The sequence below is a fragment of the Gadus macrocephalus genome, chromosome 8 (assembly GCF_031168955.1).
Source record: "Gadus macrocephalus chromosome 8, ASM3116895v1".
NCBI lineage: Eukaryota > Metazoa > Chordata > Actinopteri > Gadiformes > Gadidae > Gadus > Gadus macrocephalus.
This window is the reverse complement of record NC_082389.1, coordinates 13,624,557-13,639,460: the sequence shown is the minus strand read 5'-3', so window position 1 is coordinate 13,639,460 and position 14,904 is coordinate 13,624,557. Positions and strand designations below refer to the sequence as shown.

The 14,904-nt window shown below is 52.2% G+C and overlaps 1 protein-coding gene across 11 annotated transcripts in view; it reads left to right on the top strand.

Annotated features, from left to right (window-relative positions):
• Window positions 1-14,312, top strand: part of rasal2 (RAS protein activator like 2) — a 52,653-nt gene extending 38,341 nt beyond the window's left edge. For 9 of the 11 annotated variants that reach the window (XM_060059224.1, XM_060059219.1, XM_060059218.1 and 6 more), the window contains 12 exons: window positions 1,168-1,266; window positions 2,249-2,803; window positions 3,464-3,608; window positions 4,888-5,032; window positions 5,430-5,669; window positions 6,565-6,766; window positions 7,659-7,843; window positions 8,560-9,724; window positions 10,104-10,310; window positions 10,596-10,798; window positions 11,115-11,202; window positions 13,230-14,312. In XM_060059224.1, the coding sequence (XP_059915207.1) occupies window positions 1,168-1,266; window positions 2,249-2,803; window positions 3,464-3,608; window positions 4,888-5,032; window positions 5,430-5,669; window positions 6,565-6,766; window positions 7,659-7,843; window positions 8,560-9,724; window positions 10,104-10,310; window positions 10,596-10,798; window positions 11,115-11,202; window positions 13,230-13,397 (3,402 nt within the window). In that variant the 3' untranslated portion in view covers window positions 13,398-14,312. Of the gene's footprint in view, window positions 1-1,167; window positions 1,267-2,248; window positions 2,804-3,463; window positions 3,609-4,887; window positions 5,033-5,429; window positions 5,670-6,564; window positions 6,767-7,658; window positions 7,844-8,559; window positions 9,725-10,103; window positions 10,311-10,595; window positions 10,799-11,114; window positions 11,203-12,111; window positions 12,143-13,229 lie in introns of all 11 variants that reach the window. The other 2 variants (XM_060059216.1, XM_060059215.1) reach the window with 2 other exon arrangements.
• Window positions 14,313-14,904: the final 592 nt, after the last annotated feature.

Below are 14,904 nucleotides of genomic sequence, written 5' to 3'. Positions count from 1 at the left end.
GAACATGAACCACGACATGGAGGAGAAAGGGATTGTTGGCGGCGAATGTCTCCCGCTTGAGCCCCGCTGAGGGACCACCGCCGGAGGCGGAGGTGCATAAGCGCTGCCCGGCAAAGATCCCTTTCTCCTCCTTGTCGTGGTTCATGTTCTTGAGGGAGTCAAAGCCAAAGTTCCTTCCCCCCAATTCATTCTCAACCTTGGCTGAGATAACCCCCAATACGAGTCTCGTTGTAGAAATACCAGATACGAGAGTCCAACGTGTTATGCGCCATCACACCAACAGCAGAACGGTTATCCAAATAACAAGGAAGTGTACAACACTTGCGTTGCAGTCCTGGAGCTCTATATCTAAATAATATCATATAATACATAGATATCTATATCATATAACATATTGTGTGCGCCTCCAGACGATATTATGAATCACAAACGACTTTGTCGGGTTCTGCGACGTCTCTGGTTCTTCCACTTTCACATCAACCTGAAGTCCGAGCGCTGCCTGCGGCCGGCTGCCCGCTGCCGGGCGATGGTGCCTCGCGGCAACCGGCGGCATGTCGCAGTTCATGTACTTCAGCGAGTCAAACCAAAGTTCCTTTCCCCCAATTCCTTCTGAACCATGGCTTAGATAACCCCCACGACAGTCTCGTTGTGGAAATACAAGACACGTCAAAGAACCGACAAGAAACACTTGCGTTACAGTGTGTGTATTCACACACACACACATGTGGCGCTCGCACGGTCGAGTCTCATTGGCGGGCCAACGTCTCTGGGTGGGCCAGGCAGAGTAAGGGGAGGAGCTGAGATTCCTCATGACGTCATGAGCACAGATTTCCAAATCAGCGCGCTTGAGCCTCCGTTTTTTCAAAGGCGAGCAGAACAGCTAGTGCTCGTTTTACACCAAACGCAAGTTTTAGCCACTGGGGGACCATAGGCAGGCTAGGGGAACTCATATTTATGTTAGAAAACCTCATAAATTGAGATTTTCATGTCATGGGACCTTTAAGGAACCTTAAAGGAACCGTAAATCAAAACTTGTCTAAAACAAGTCCCTTGTGTAAATTACGTGCTTACGTCTCTGCGTCTAAAACGACCCTAAATCGGCCTTGAGCTGCAGGTTAATTACACAGTAAATTATAACACTAACATTCACATGTTCCTGGGTGACAGGTGACCTACTCTGGAGGAACCAAGTGTTTCAGCTGCACATCCATGTCTGAGAGGGACAAATGGATGGAGAACCTGAGGAGAACCATCCAGCCCAACAAGGTAGGAGATGTCTCGAAAACACGGTGATATCGTCTGCATACAGTGCAACAACACAGCATGAGTCGTTGCAATGTATCCGTCCTCCATTTCGAACAATTCAGAATGCTAATAAAGCTAGAACACTGATATACAAACAGACCCTCTTTGTCAATAGGAGCTGAAGTAGGTTAAACTTGATCAAGGATGAGATAGATGTTGAGTATTAGGAAGAAGATCTGTAAAAACATAACTTAATCATTTCATTTTGCATGGGAAATCAAATCAAAACATCTCCCTTCACACAGATAGCAGACATTTGGAACTTGTATAATGGAGTTAATAGGATAACAAGAACAGAATGGGGTAAGGGAAATGGAACCTATTAGATTAGGATTTCTCTTTACGACCTAACCATGATTATTTTTTTCAAATATATTTTTATGTCGGATTTGGTCCTTTATGGACAGGACAGGGCGGTGGGTGAGCAAGAACGACTGTTAGCAACGGACCGTCGCAACGGCCTACCGTCGTAGCTACCATACATGTTAGCATAGGACCGCCGCGTGGGGGACCTTCCGTCGCACTGTGCATCGATATATATACTGACTAGATATCACCTTCGGCTTCTAAGCATGCGTCACCAATACCGCCATCTTGCCGCGGGGTAACCTCCCACCTGAATGAATGGATGTCGATGGGACACAGGTCCCTTCACACTCCAAATCACTCTAAATCGCTTTATTTTTAAGCGACGTTCATTCATTCAGGTGGGTGGTTAACCCACGGCAAGATGGCGGCGGCATTGACGCATACTTTCCACTGACCATCGCAGCTCAGGCGATATCTAGTCAGTAGATATATATATGGGTACTAGCATAGCGCCGTCCTAACATACTAGGTACTGTGCACGTTAGCAGAGGACCGTCACGGCGTGTGACCCCCTAGAATGACCCTGTGAGGGAGATCGTCATTTTAAGCGTTCTGGCGATTTTTCGGCCGACAGGACAACTGCCGGCGCGTGGAGAACCTGCTGCGCCTGTGGATCATCGAGGCCAAGGACCTCCCGGCCAAGAAGAAGTACTTCTGCGAGCTGTGTCTGGACGACACGCTGTACGCCCGCACCACCAGCAAGATGCGCCACGACAGCCTGTTCTGGGGCGAGCACTTCGACTTCTCCAGCCTGCCGCCCGTGCACAGCCTCACCGTGCACATCTACCGCGACGTGGACAAGAAGAAGAAGAAGGAGAAGAACAACTACGTGGGGCTCGTCAACATCCCCGTCTCCACGGTGACGGGCCGGCAGTTCGTGGAGAAGTGGTACCCGGTGAGCACGCCCACCACCAGCAAGGGCAAGGGGGGCGGCCCCTCCATCCGCATCAAGTCGCGCTACCAGAGCATCAGCATCCTGCCCATGGAGCAGTACAAGGAGTTTGCCGAGTTCATCACCAACAACTACGGCATGATGTGCTCCGTGCTGGAGCCCGTCATCAGCGTGCGCAACAAGGAGGAGATGGCCTGCGCCCTGGTGCACATCCTGCAGAGCACCGGCCGCGCCAAGGTAGCTAGCATGGTGTGACTGTTGAGCACAGTAGGAAGTACACCATGAGGCTACATAGGGCTAGCATGGTGTGACTGTTGAGCACAGTAGGAAGTACACCATGAGGCTACATAGGGCTAGCATGGTGTGACTGTTGAGCACAGTAGGACGTACGTCATGAGGCTACATAGGGCTAGCATGGTGTGACTGTTGAGCACAGTAGGAAGTACACCATGAGGCTACATAGGGCTAGCATGGTGTTACTGTGTAGCGTGGTATAATGTTACCCTTGTATAAGCTACCTAGAGCTAGCACAGTGTCATAGCATTGTAGTCTAGCAAGCACCTAGTACTAGCATAGTGTTAGTATTTAGCATAGTAAACTAGCATAGTATAAATTACTGTACTTTACCAAGTACTTAATTATATAAATATTTTGCTACACAATATACAATCCTTTACAACCTGGCATGGGGAATGTGGTAAAGGCGTTCGGCTCCTAAGAGTAAAAGTATTCAGTTAAACTTAGTAAGAGGATGCCTTCTAAGTTTCACTGAATACCTTTACTCTGTAGAGACTCCTTTACAACATTCAGCAGTGTGCCTCCACCAGCCAGCGCTGCGTGTAGCTCGCTGGTGGTCTTCAGGGTAGTGAGCTCCCTGGGGTTCCTGTGTGTGCGCAGGACTTCCTGACGGACCTGGTGATGTCGGAGGTGGACCGCTGTGCGGACCACGACGTGCTGATCTTCAGGGAGAACACGCTGGCCACCAAGGCCATCGAGGAATACCTGAAGCTGGTGGGGCAGAAGTACCTGCACGACGCATTGGGTGAGCAGAGCCAAGACATTAAGCACGATGTCGTCGGCATAGAACCTGATAAAGTCCTCTTCCTATTGGCTGATGACAAAGTACCCTTCCGACAGACCAATTTCTTTTTTTCTTAAACTAAATATCTTAATATTAGGCTATCCCCTATCAAACTTTTTAGAGATTTGTCGAGATGGAGAGTGATAGCTATGCCTTTTTATTTTATGACATGGCTTAAGCATAATCATCTTAACTATATTTCAGCTGAAAAGCAGGTTTGATAAAGCAATTTAAGAAAGGTTGTGTGAGAGGGATGCAAAGTCTCCAGCCAACGATACCCGATACAGCGTTTGGGGCCAGTATCTGTCCCCGGTCCCCAGTAGTGACTGGCTGCATCCCCACCTGATACTGCATCGATTACCACGGAGAGAAAACCACCCGAGTCTGAACTCTCTGATCGATGAGGGGGATATTTATTATGATGTCATTCTATCGTCTCCCAGAGGGCACCACTATTGGTTGCATCAGAGGGGACACGCCGTGAAGAGAAGCCCCGTAGAGCCTATCAAAGTGATCAATTGATCGGTTTCACAATTTCCTGTCGGGGTGTTTAAGAGGATGTTGAGAGGGTCGCTTTTGGAAGTCGGTTTCGTTAGAGCCATGTTTTAGTCTTCGTCCTTGCATCCATCCATGATCTTTATATTCCTGAGACTCGATTTGGGTTGGATTAGATCAGATTTGATTAAGATTACATTGTCATTCGGTTTACATTTATATTTGGATTGAATTGGATCAGGATTGGGATAAGGACTTGGATGTGGACTGAATGCTGAGCAGTTGTTCCACTTTGCTGCTGCTAGAAGCCCCTTTCAGATGTGGAGATACTTAAGTAACGGCTAAGTAACGGCTCTGGAACAGTAGCATGAGGAGAGTGGGAAAGACTGGAGACGGTTTGAGCCTCGTCAGTTTCTTTGAGCCCCTAGACGGGGTACACATCTGTACGCTTCCACATTCAGACATGAAGGGTCCGTCACCAGGCAGTTATACCGTCTTCAAAGAAGTGTGTGTGTGTGTGTGTCTTACCCGTCTCTCTCTCTCCATCTCTCTAGGAGAGTTAATCTCTCTCTCTCTCTCTCTCTCTCTCTCTCTCTCTCTCTCTCTCTCTCTCTCTCTCTCTCTCTCTCTCTCTCTCTCTCTCTCTCTCTCTCTCTCTCTCTCTCTCTCTCTCTCTCTCTCTCGGAGAGTACATCAAGGCGTCTGTCTCTAACCCGTCTCTCTCTCTCCCTCTCCATCTCTCTAGGAGAGTTCATCAAGGCTCTGTATGAGTCGGATGAGAACTGTGAGGTGGACCCGGGTCGCTGCTCCAGCGGGGAGCTGCCGGAGCACCAGAGCAACCTGAAGATGTGCTGCGAGCTGGCCTTCTGCAAGATCATCAACTCCTACTGGTACACACACACACACACACACACACACACTGTGCTGGCCTTCTGCAAGATCATCAACTCCTACTGGTACACACATTGCAAAGCTAACATGCTTCTGACAAGGAGCTCCCAGTCCTTTCCCTTGTAAACTCATTAGGTTTCTGGTTATTGCTGATGTGTTCCTCCATGTGAGTCTGTGTACTGTGTTCCCCCTCTCTCTCCCTCCCTGTCAGTCTGTGTACTGTGTTCCCCCTCTCTCTCCCTCCCTGTCAGTCTGTGTACTGTGTTCCCCCTCTCTCTCCCTCCCTGTCAGTCTGTGTACTGTGTTCCCCCTCTCTCTCCCCCCTCTCTCTCCCCCCTCTCTCTCCCCCTCCCTGTGAGTCTGTACTGTGTGCTCACCTCTCTCTGCCCCCCCCAGCGTGTTCCCGCGGGAGCTGAAGGAGGTGTTTGCGTCGTGGCGGCAGCGCTGCCTGGCCCGCGGCCACTCCCAGGACATCAGCAAGCGTCTGATCAGCGCCTCCCTCTTCCTGCGCTTCCTGTGCCCCGCCATCATGGCGCCCTCCCTCTTCAACCTGATGCAGGAGTACCCCGACGACCAGACCTCCCGCAACCTCACCCTCATCGCCAAGGTCATCCAGAACCTGGCCAACTTCACCAAGTAGGTCCCTGGCCAATCACAGCGTGGGGGGGAGGGGTCTATGAGTTTGATTGGCGGGGCTTACAGGTTCAGCGGGTTTAGAGTGGGTGGGGCTATGGGATTGCTCTGTTTTAATGTAGGAGCGGGGGCTAAGGTCACACTTGGTTAAATGTAGGCAGGGCTAAAAGAGTCACCAGAGTAATGGGGGCGGGGCTTAAATTATCATCTGGGTTAATGGAGGCGGGGTTTACATTGTCACCTGGATTAATCAAGGTGGGGTTTACGTGGCCAACTTGGTTTAGTGGGCGGAGCTTTTAGGTCACCTGGATGACGTGGTCGGGTTCACAGGGTCACCTGGGTTACTGGGGCGGGGCTTATAGGGTAACCTTGGTTTATTGGGCTCACAGGGTCACCGTGGTTACACTGAACTTTTAACTGAGGGGAGATGGTCTGTTGGTTTGTTTTATTGACGGCAGCAGGAAACATGATTGGATCAGATCTCTTTGGCCCAGATCAGATGTGTTTAGATGTGATTACAGGTGATTGGATTACACAACACTGGTCAATCTCAGAGTGAAACAGATCTTTGTTCCCCCTCCCTGTCCCCCTCTTTGTGTCTCTTTGTCTCACATCCCACTCTTCTCCTACTCTGTTTCTCGTTCTCCCTGTCCGTCCCTCACCATATATCTATTTCTGTATCTCTGTCTCCCTGTCTTCATTACTAATTTCTTCTCTTTCTGTCTTGATTTCTTCTCTAAATCCCCCTGTCCCCTTCTCTCCCCCGTGCTTCCCTCTCTCTCTCCCCTCCCTCTCTCTATCTCCCCCGTCCTCTCTCCTCCCTCTCTCTGCCCTACCTCCCTCCCTCTCTCCGCTCCTCTTCCCCCCCTTCCTCCATCCCTCCCCCCTCCTCCCTCAGGTTTGGGAACAAGGAGGAGTACATGGCCTTTATGAATGACTTCCTGGAGCACGAGTGGGCGGGGATGATGCGTTTCCTGTCTGAGATCTCCAACGCGGAAACCCTGTCCAACATGCCCGGTTTCGAGGGCTACATCGACCTGGGCCGCGAGCTGTCCACCCTGCACACGCTGCTCTGGGACGTGGTCACGCAGCTGGACAAGGTACACGCTCTATGCACATATACCCACACTCACACATATACATATGCACATACTCACACATATACACACACTCGAACGTATACACATATATACATGCACACACTCGCACACCTACAAATGCACGCACACTCGCACGTATGCAAACATATACACACACACACGCGTTCACATATATACACAGGCGTTCACACGTATACGAACAAACACTCACACATTTACACACACAACGACAGCACATCAACGCACATCTTGTTTGTTGTCATTGTGTTGTCATTTGTGCTTGTGTGGAAGTGTGGATGTGCATGTTACATGCTGGTGTCCATCTGTTTTTTTCTGTGCTTGGGTGTGTGTTGGTGTTTGTGCATGTCTGGTGTGCACGCCTGTATATTTGCATTTTGCGTGCACGTGTGCGGGTGGCTACGTGACGCAAGTTGAGTCACCTGCCAATCATAGACCAATCCGAGATAGCCTGCCTGGATCCGGTGCGGTAGACTTCCTAGTGGTCGCCATGACTACCAGGAAGTCTGCTAACACCGGGCCCTCATCACCAGCATGGTCGTATTTTGCCTTTGAGTTTGAGTCTTGATTCTGTGCAGTTCTGTGCTGTGGTTCTATACGGTTCTGGGTGGTTCTGTGGAGTTGTAGCAGCATGGCTGTCTGTTGACCAAACCTTCATTAAGTTCTCCTTGTGTTTTCCTTTTTTTTTTCTCCCCATCCTTCTCCCTCCCCCCCATCCCCTCTCCCCTCCTCCCTCCCCGTTACCATGGTATCCCTACCTTGTCACCAACGCATCCTGGTGCTTCTCTGTTTCTGCCAAACCCAAACCACACACACACACACACACACACACACTGTAAACACACACGCACACACACGCGTTTGGAAACCCCAGGGTGAAAATTCCTTCCTGCAGGCCACTGTGGCAAAGCTGGGCCCGTTGCCCCGGATACTGGGAGATATGAGTCGCTGCCTCGCCAGCCCCTCCCCCATGCAGCATCCGCTCCGAGGCTCCGCCCACAACATCAGCGGCAGCCTATCGTCTGGCTTGCACCGCATCTTCCAGGAGCCCACCGACAGGTACACACACGCTGACATACACACACGCGGACAGACACACACGCGGACAGACACACACGCTGACAGACACACACGCTGACAGACACACACGGACAGACACACACGGACAGACACACACGCGGACAGACACACACGCTGACAGACACACACGCTGACAGACACACACGCTGACAGACACACACGCTGACAGACACACACACACGCGGACAGACACACACGCGGACAGACACACATGGACAGACACACAGCCAGGGAGGCAGATACACGCTGTGTGTTAAGTGTCTAGGGAACCACTTGTGGTGTGTGTTTGCAGCATGAATAGCTTCATTTGATGGATGATGCAGACTCCGTTGACACTTTCAAAAGATAACCGAGTCTTCTGAATATAGGCTCCATACTTGATGACCGCCTTCATGGGGACATGAGTTCTATTTATGTCGTTTGGAGAGAACTGAGGAAACGTTGGAGATTAAATTTGGCACCAATAATAATGAGAGGCTGTTAAAGTTTCAACATTGTTCATTTATCAAATAGTCAATAAATCACACTGGACCAAGTTTCAGTGCTGTACTATTGGTCCAATACTGTTTGTCAAAGTCCATTCCTATTGGCCAGAGCATCATTCACTCAATCAACATGTCCATCCCTGCGGGCTACAAACAGGAAGTGATGTTGCTCTATGTCTAGCGTCCTAACGATGGCTCCGTCCCCCCCAGCGAGGTGCGCAGCCTCAAGTCCCCGCCCCCGGAGGCCGTGGAGCCGGCCTACGGCCGCGGCGGGCAGCGCCCCCTGCTGGGCAAGCAGCACCCCTCCACCCTCAGCATGAGCTTCTCCGAGCAGGAGGAGCGCGAGGCCACGCTGCCCCCCAACGCCCGCAGCCTCTCCCTGGTGGACCTCCAGGACCCCCACCCCGCCGGCACCGGCCCCCAGGGGCCCCCGCTCCTCCAGGAGGCCCCGCCCAGGCTCAGCAGGGCCGGCTCGCAGGTGTCCGTGGGCCACCCGGGGGGGCTCCAGCTGCCTCACTCCCTCGCCCCGCACTCCCGGGCCGCCCCGCCCGCCCGGGACCTGGGGCTCCTCCCCCAGAGCGCGCCCCAGGTGCGGCGGCCGCTCCACCAGCCGCTGAGCCAGCAGCGCAGCCTGCAGCCGCTCTCCTTCCAGAACCCCGTCTACCACCTCAGCAACCACGCCCCCGGCCACGCCCTCGGCCACGCCCCCGGCCACGCCCTCGGCCATGGACACGCCCCCGGCCACGCCCCCGGCCACGCCCAGCCCCTGCAGCAGCAGCAGGACTCCAGCTCGGAGAACCTGAGCACGGGCAGCTCCCACACCTCCCGCAGCCGCGCCCCCACCGAGAGCTCGGAGGAGCTGAGCGGCGCCGGCAGCCAGCTGGGGCTCCGGGGCCACGTGGCGTCCAGCAGCAGCCTGGAGGACTTTGGCGGGGGGGGCAGCGGCGGCCGCGGCAGCAGCAGGCGGAGCACGCAGAGCGAGGAGTGCCCCGCCCCCCGGCGCCACGCCCACACCCCCGCCCAGGACTCGCCGCTGACGGCGGTGGCGGTCCCGCGGCAGAGCACCGCCACGGGCACCGCCCACATCGTCCGCGTGGAGCAGAGCCGGCCGGCCAGCGTGCGCACGGCCAGGCCCCTCCCCCCCAGCGGCTCCGCCCACAGCAGCTGTAGCACACACACCGAGCCCGGCGACGCCTCCCCGGGTCACATGGTCCCGGGGCAGACGGTACCCGGTCCGGCGGTCGCAGCCGGTCAGACGACGGCGGTGGTGGTGGCGGCGCCATTGGCGTCCCCGGCGGCACAGACGGCACCGGGTCAGTCCCCCCGGCAACCGGGCACAGCGGAGAGCCCGGTCCCAGCACTCAGGAGGCAGCAGGTAATATCACACACGCACGCACTATTGCACACACACACACGCACACGCACACACACTGTTATACACACTGTTATACACACTGTTATACACACTGTTATACACACTGTTAAACACGCGTAAAACACAGTAGAAATGAAAATAATTAAAAATGAACTGTAGGAAAAAGGTAGCAACAATATACAATTAAATAACCAAGATACGTAGATAAGACACCGGATTGCCCCTCTGAGGGTGCTTTGATGTAAAGGTCAAACCATATATATATATATATATATATATATATATATATATATATATATATAGGTATATAAATCCACGCCTCAGGGAAGTGGACCTCCAGAACCATAGCCTCACAGCAGCCTCGTCCCCTCTCTCTCAGGTCCAGTCTCCAGTGGAGGCGGTTGCCATAGAAACGGTCACCATGTCGCCGGTGGAGCGGACCGCCGCCTGGGTGCTCAACAACGGGCAGTATGATGAGGAGGAGGAGCAGGAGGCGGCCGGAGGAGCAGGAGGAGGAACAGGAGCAGCAGCAGCAGCAGCAGCAGCAGCAGTAGGAGGCAAGGAGGAGAGCCGCAACGCTGAGAAGGTGAGGAGGAGAACTGGGTGCTGAGGTGTTGGAAACGATCACGCACACACACACGCACACACACACACACATCTGGAACAATCGGTAGGGAAGGAGAGAGAGAGAGAGAGAGACTGGTGTGTAATAGAGTGGGAGTTATAAAGTTGTGTGAGAGTCCGGTTGGGTTTCTAAAGACCCTGAGTGGGACCAGTGGTTCCAGCCCCGGGCTACACAGTAGGTCTGGCTGCAGTCCCTCGTTCTCAGATCCCCTCCTCGTCTCCCCCCCCCCCCCCCCCCCCCCTCCAGTACGAGCAGGAGATCTCTAAGCTGAAGGAGCGCCTGCGGGGGTCCGGGAGGAGGCTGGAGGAGTACGAGCGCCGGCTGGCTGCCCAGGAGCAGCAGATGCAGCGCCTCCTGCAGGAGTACAAGGGCCGGCTGGAGGACAGCGAGGAGCGGCTGAGGAGGCAGCAGGACGTCAAGGACAGCCAGATGAAGGGCATCAACTGCAGGTGAGGGGAGGGGGGAGGAGGTGGGGGTCCAGCAGGAGGCGCTGGAGCTCCACCCCTGTGGATGGGCTGGAGACAATCATCGAACGCACCCGCGACTTGTAAACTGTATTGACCTCTGCACCACCTATTAACAATCTACGTTTGGTTTTAAATCAAGAAATATATATGATAATGTTCTGTAAAAATAAATATGCATGCTGTTGGGTTTGCTAACCCTGTCTGTCTGTGCGTGTGTGTGTGTGTGTGCGTGTGTGTGTGTGCGTGTGTGTGTGCGTGTGTGTGTGTGCGTATGTTCGGCGTGTGTTTGTGCGTCCAGGCTGATGGCGGTGGAGGAGGAGCTACGGAGGGACCATGCAGAGATGCAGGCCGTGATCGATGCCAAGCAGAAGATCATCGATGCTCAGGTAACCCCTGACCCCTGAGAGGAGTCAGCATCGCTACACTCTGGGTCTCACCAGGGCCTCCTGTAGACCAGGACTCTGGGTCTCACCAGGGCCTCCTGTAGACCAGGACTCTGGGTCTCACCAGGGCCTCCTGTAGACCAGCTAATTGACCTTCTGGCTATCCAGATTAAACTAGACTCGAACATTGTATGTATCCTGCAAGCGATATAAATCCTGCTCTGTTGAACCTGTTGTTGCCCTGTTGTCTGTTGTCTTGTTTTGTTCTCTTACGTGATTAACCCACAGAGACGAAGGCACCTTTGAACATAACTCATTATAATCTAAATGTGTGACCTGAAGGGTCTTCCTGCTCGGTGTTCATTCCTCTCAACCGTTCCCTCTTCCTTGGCTTCTACAAGCCCCGCCCACTTCCTGTGGTCACCGCCTCCCCCCTCTCCTCCTCGTCACCACTGAGTTCAGACCAGGAATCAGTCGCAAGCTAACGCTGACCCTAAAGCTAATGCTGAAGCTAATTCCCTTGAGAGTTATCATGAGTAGAGGGTGCCAGAGCCTCACGGCGTACTGTCTGTTGTGAGACAGCTGACCTACTACCTCTCTGACCCCAGTACAACCCGCACACAAGAAAGCTCTGAGCCCAACGACGGAGACATTGCAGAACCCCAACCATGGGGCTAACTGACTTTGAAGCCACTCCTCTAGGCTAGCTGACAGAGTGGGCGTGGCTCACAGAGATGGCTCGGTTCTACCACGTAACCCTCCCTCTGCTTCATAATAACTCCAGGTGTGTGCTACCTGAGAGGCTGTTCCCTGCCACAGAACCGCCCACTCTGGGTCCCTGTGGCTGGGGAACCCGGCCGGTTCTGTGGGTAGATGAGGTGATTTTGTTCCCTGTGTCCTGCTGAATTACAGGTCAATAGGGGATCTGATCTTAACGAATCAGGCAAGTAAGAACGTAGCCCCTTCCCCCCTTTCCCCCTTTGCACAAGCCCGCTCGACCACCGCTCGACCCCCCCCCCCCCCCCCTCTCTCACTGGTTTTAACCCCAAACTGTGATGGCATCATCCCACACCTTTCTCCCTTTTATATTTGGCTGGAGCAAGACTAGACCCGGGCAAAGTATGCAGTGATTGGTCTATATACGCTGAATGACACATGAGATTGTATTGATTGTTATATGTCAAACCGTCTCAGGCCCCAGGTGTCTGAAGACGTCGGGCGGGGGGGGGGGGGGGGGGGGTTATGATTGTTTACTGCCTGTCCTCTTCCACTGCTTAACCCCCTACTTCACCCACCTCCTCCTCCCCTCACTGTTGACCCCTGACCTGGCTGGCTCACTGACCCCCCCCCCCTCCCCCCGGAGGTCTGGTGTTGTTGAGAGTTACGATAAAGTTAAAACGGAAACCGTGTATGCAACCCAATGACAGTTTTACAGTGGGCCATGGTAATCTTTCTGCTGCTGAGACTTTCACCCAGTAGTGCATACAGATTCATTTCTGGGAACGTGGCCAATGGAAACTGAACGTACATAACTCTGATTTAGAGCAAACAGAATGTGCAACAACGCTAAAACTCGCTCACTACTCTATGATGTAAGACTCTTCTGGAAACATATTTCTTGACGACGGGATACTTGAAATCATTAGCATGACAAGATAGCCTGGCGACGCTTAATAGACTTATTGATGTGGACCAATCAAAGGGACTCTCTGGCTCCGCCCCAGCTAGATGTGTGGATGATTCACTGCCTTCACTTGTTCTACTTTTGAGGCAAAACTGTTTGAAAGTGATGGATTGAGGCGAAGCAATCGCTGCTGTCAGGTCACAACCGAAAAAAAACACTGAGGTGTTACGTTAGTCGTTAGCGTGTCGTGTGACGCAACTCAGCAGCCCAGGGGGCGTGTCCCCACCTGTCCATCAGACAGGGTACCTACCTGACAACAGTGATTCACCGTACCTTTCTGGTCACCTGTCTGACCCTTGCTCGTCTACTCTCCTCTCCTTTCTCTCGCTCTCGCTCTCTCCCCCAGGAAAAGAGGATTAGCTCTCTGGACGCGGCGAACTCGCGGCTCATGTCGGCACTGACCCAGGTGAAGGAGCGCTACAGCATCCAGAACCTCCGCAACGGCCTCTCGCCCACCAACCCCACCAAGCTGTCCATCACCGAGAACGGAGAGTTCAAGAACAGCAGCTGCTGATGGGTCCACGTCCTCCAAGATGCAGGACCCCCGCCCTCTGCCCCCGCAGCCCCACACACACACACCCCCTCCTGTCAGTGCGAGGGGGAAGGGGCGTGGTGTAATCTCAGTGAAGCCCCGCCCCTATTTGGATAGTAGCAGTGGGAGGGGCTCTAGGACAGGACTGGGCACACAAAGAATGTCTAGATAGAGATATATATCTATATATATATGGTGAATATGTATGTATATAGGTGGTATAGGTGGTGTATAGAGATGACGATGATGTCCTGGAAAACTGACTTATTACTCAGCCCGCGGACTGTTGTTAAGCTACTTCCTGTCTGGGGGATGTAGACTTCCTGTCCAGAAGAAAAAGCACAGAGGTGAATGCTGCAAGAAGACATGTTTAAAAAAAAATGAAACTACACACAAACCAAATCAACGCAAGAGCTGTTTTATATCAACTATTTTTTATGTTTATGTTATGGTTCATTTCAAACTTGTGCTTTTTGTTCTGTTGTCGTTGAGGGCTGAACACCGGCGGACAAAACAAACTCGTCCGCTCACGTTTCTCCTCAACGTTTTTATAAGGCGGAGAGAGAAGCGTTTGATTAGAGGAGGTTTTAATTTATTCCTATGTTGTCACCCGCTATCGAGTCCGGCGAGTGGATTTTCTACCTGTTGCTAACTACTGTCACCGTGTCCGTCTGTCAATTATGGGAAGCCAAACAGTTAAAAAATATGCGTTTTTTAACACGTTAACGTATTAAAATGTGTGTATTTATGAACCGCTTTGCTTTCCAGACATTACGCTGCGTCACGGCACACGCTGTTCCCCGTTGCACAAGACACCTCCCCGATGAACTTTTGTTTCTGTGTTTAACCCACGCACAGTTGTCTGGTGTTTAGAATAAAATCTGCCTGTACGCCTTTGCCTGTTTCTGTCTCCGTCTGTCTACACGTATTCAGGTTATGCGTCTTATAGTTTATGATATAGTTTATGCTGACGTAAAACTAAAGCCAAGCATCCTTCAGCCTCCGGTCGTGACCCCACCTTTGGCTGCACGATACACAGATTGTGACCCTGAAAATTTCGGATTTTTTTGCTACAGAAATGTTGATTTTTACATTTAATTTTATCGAACTATACTATGGCTTTGAAATCTGAAGATGTTGGATTACAGATTCCTGTTTATGCATACTGATGGGGTCATTCGTAACCACAAACAAGAATACAACTTAGCTTTTTGTAATGCTTATACGATCACTTATATGTTGATAAAAAAGATTATCAAATTGTATATAAATTGAAACTGTTGATGTCATAAATAGAATGGCGCAGAAGTGAGGGCACCCTGCCAGCAAAGTGTGAGAACTCCTGCCTTCATAATAAATGTCAGGGATAAACTTCCCGAAACCAAGTGGGAAGAACAATACCTGAAGAACCAAGGCTCTGCGGGACGGTTTGTTTATATTTGATGTTTAGTATATACATCAAATATATATATATATATATATACATATA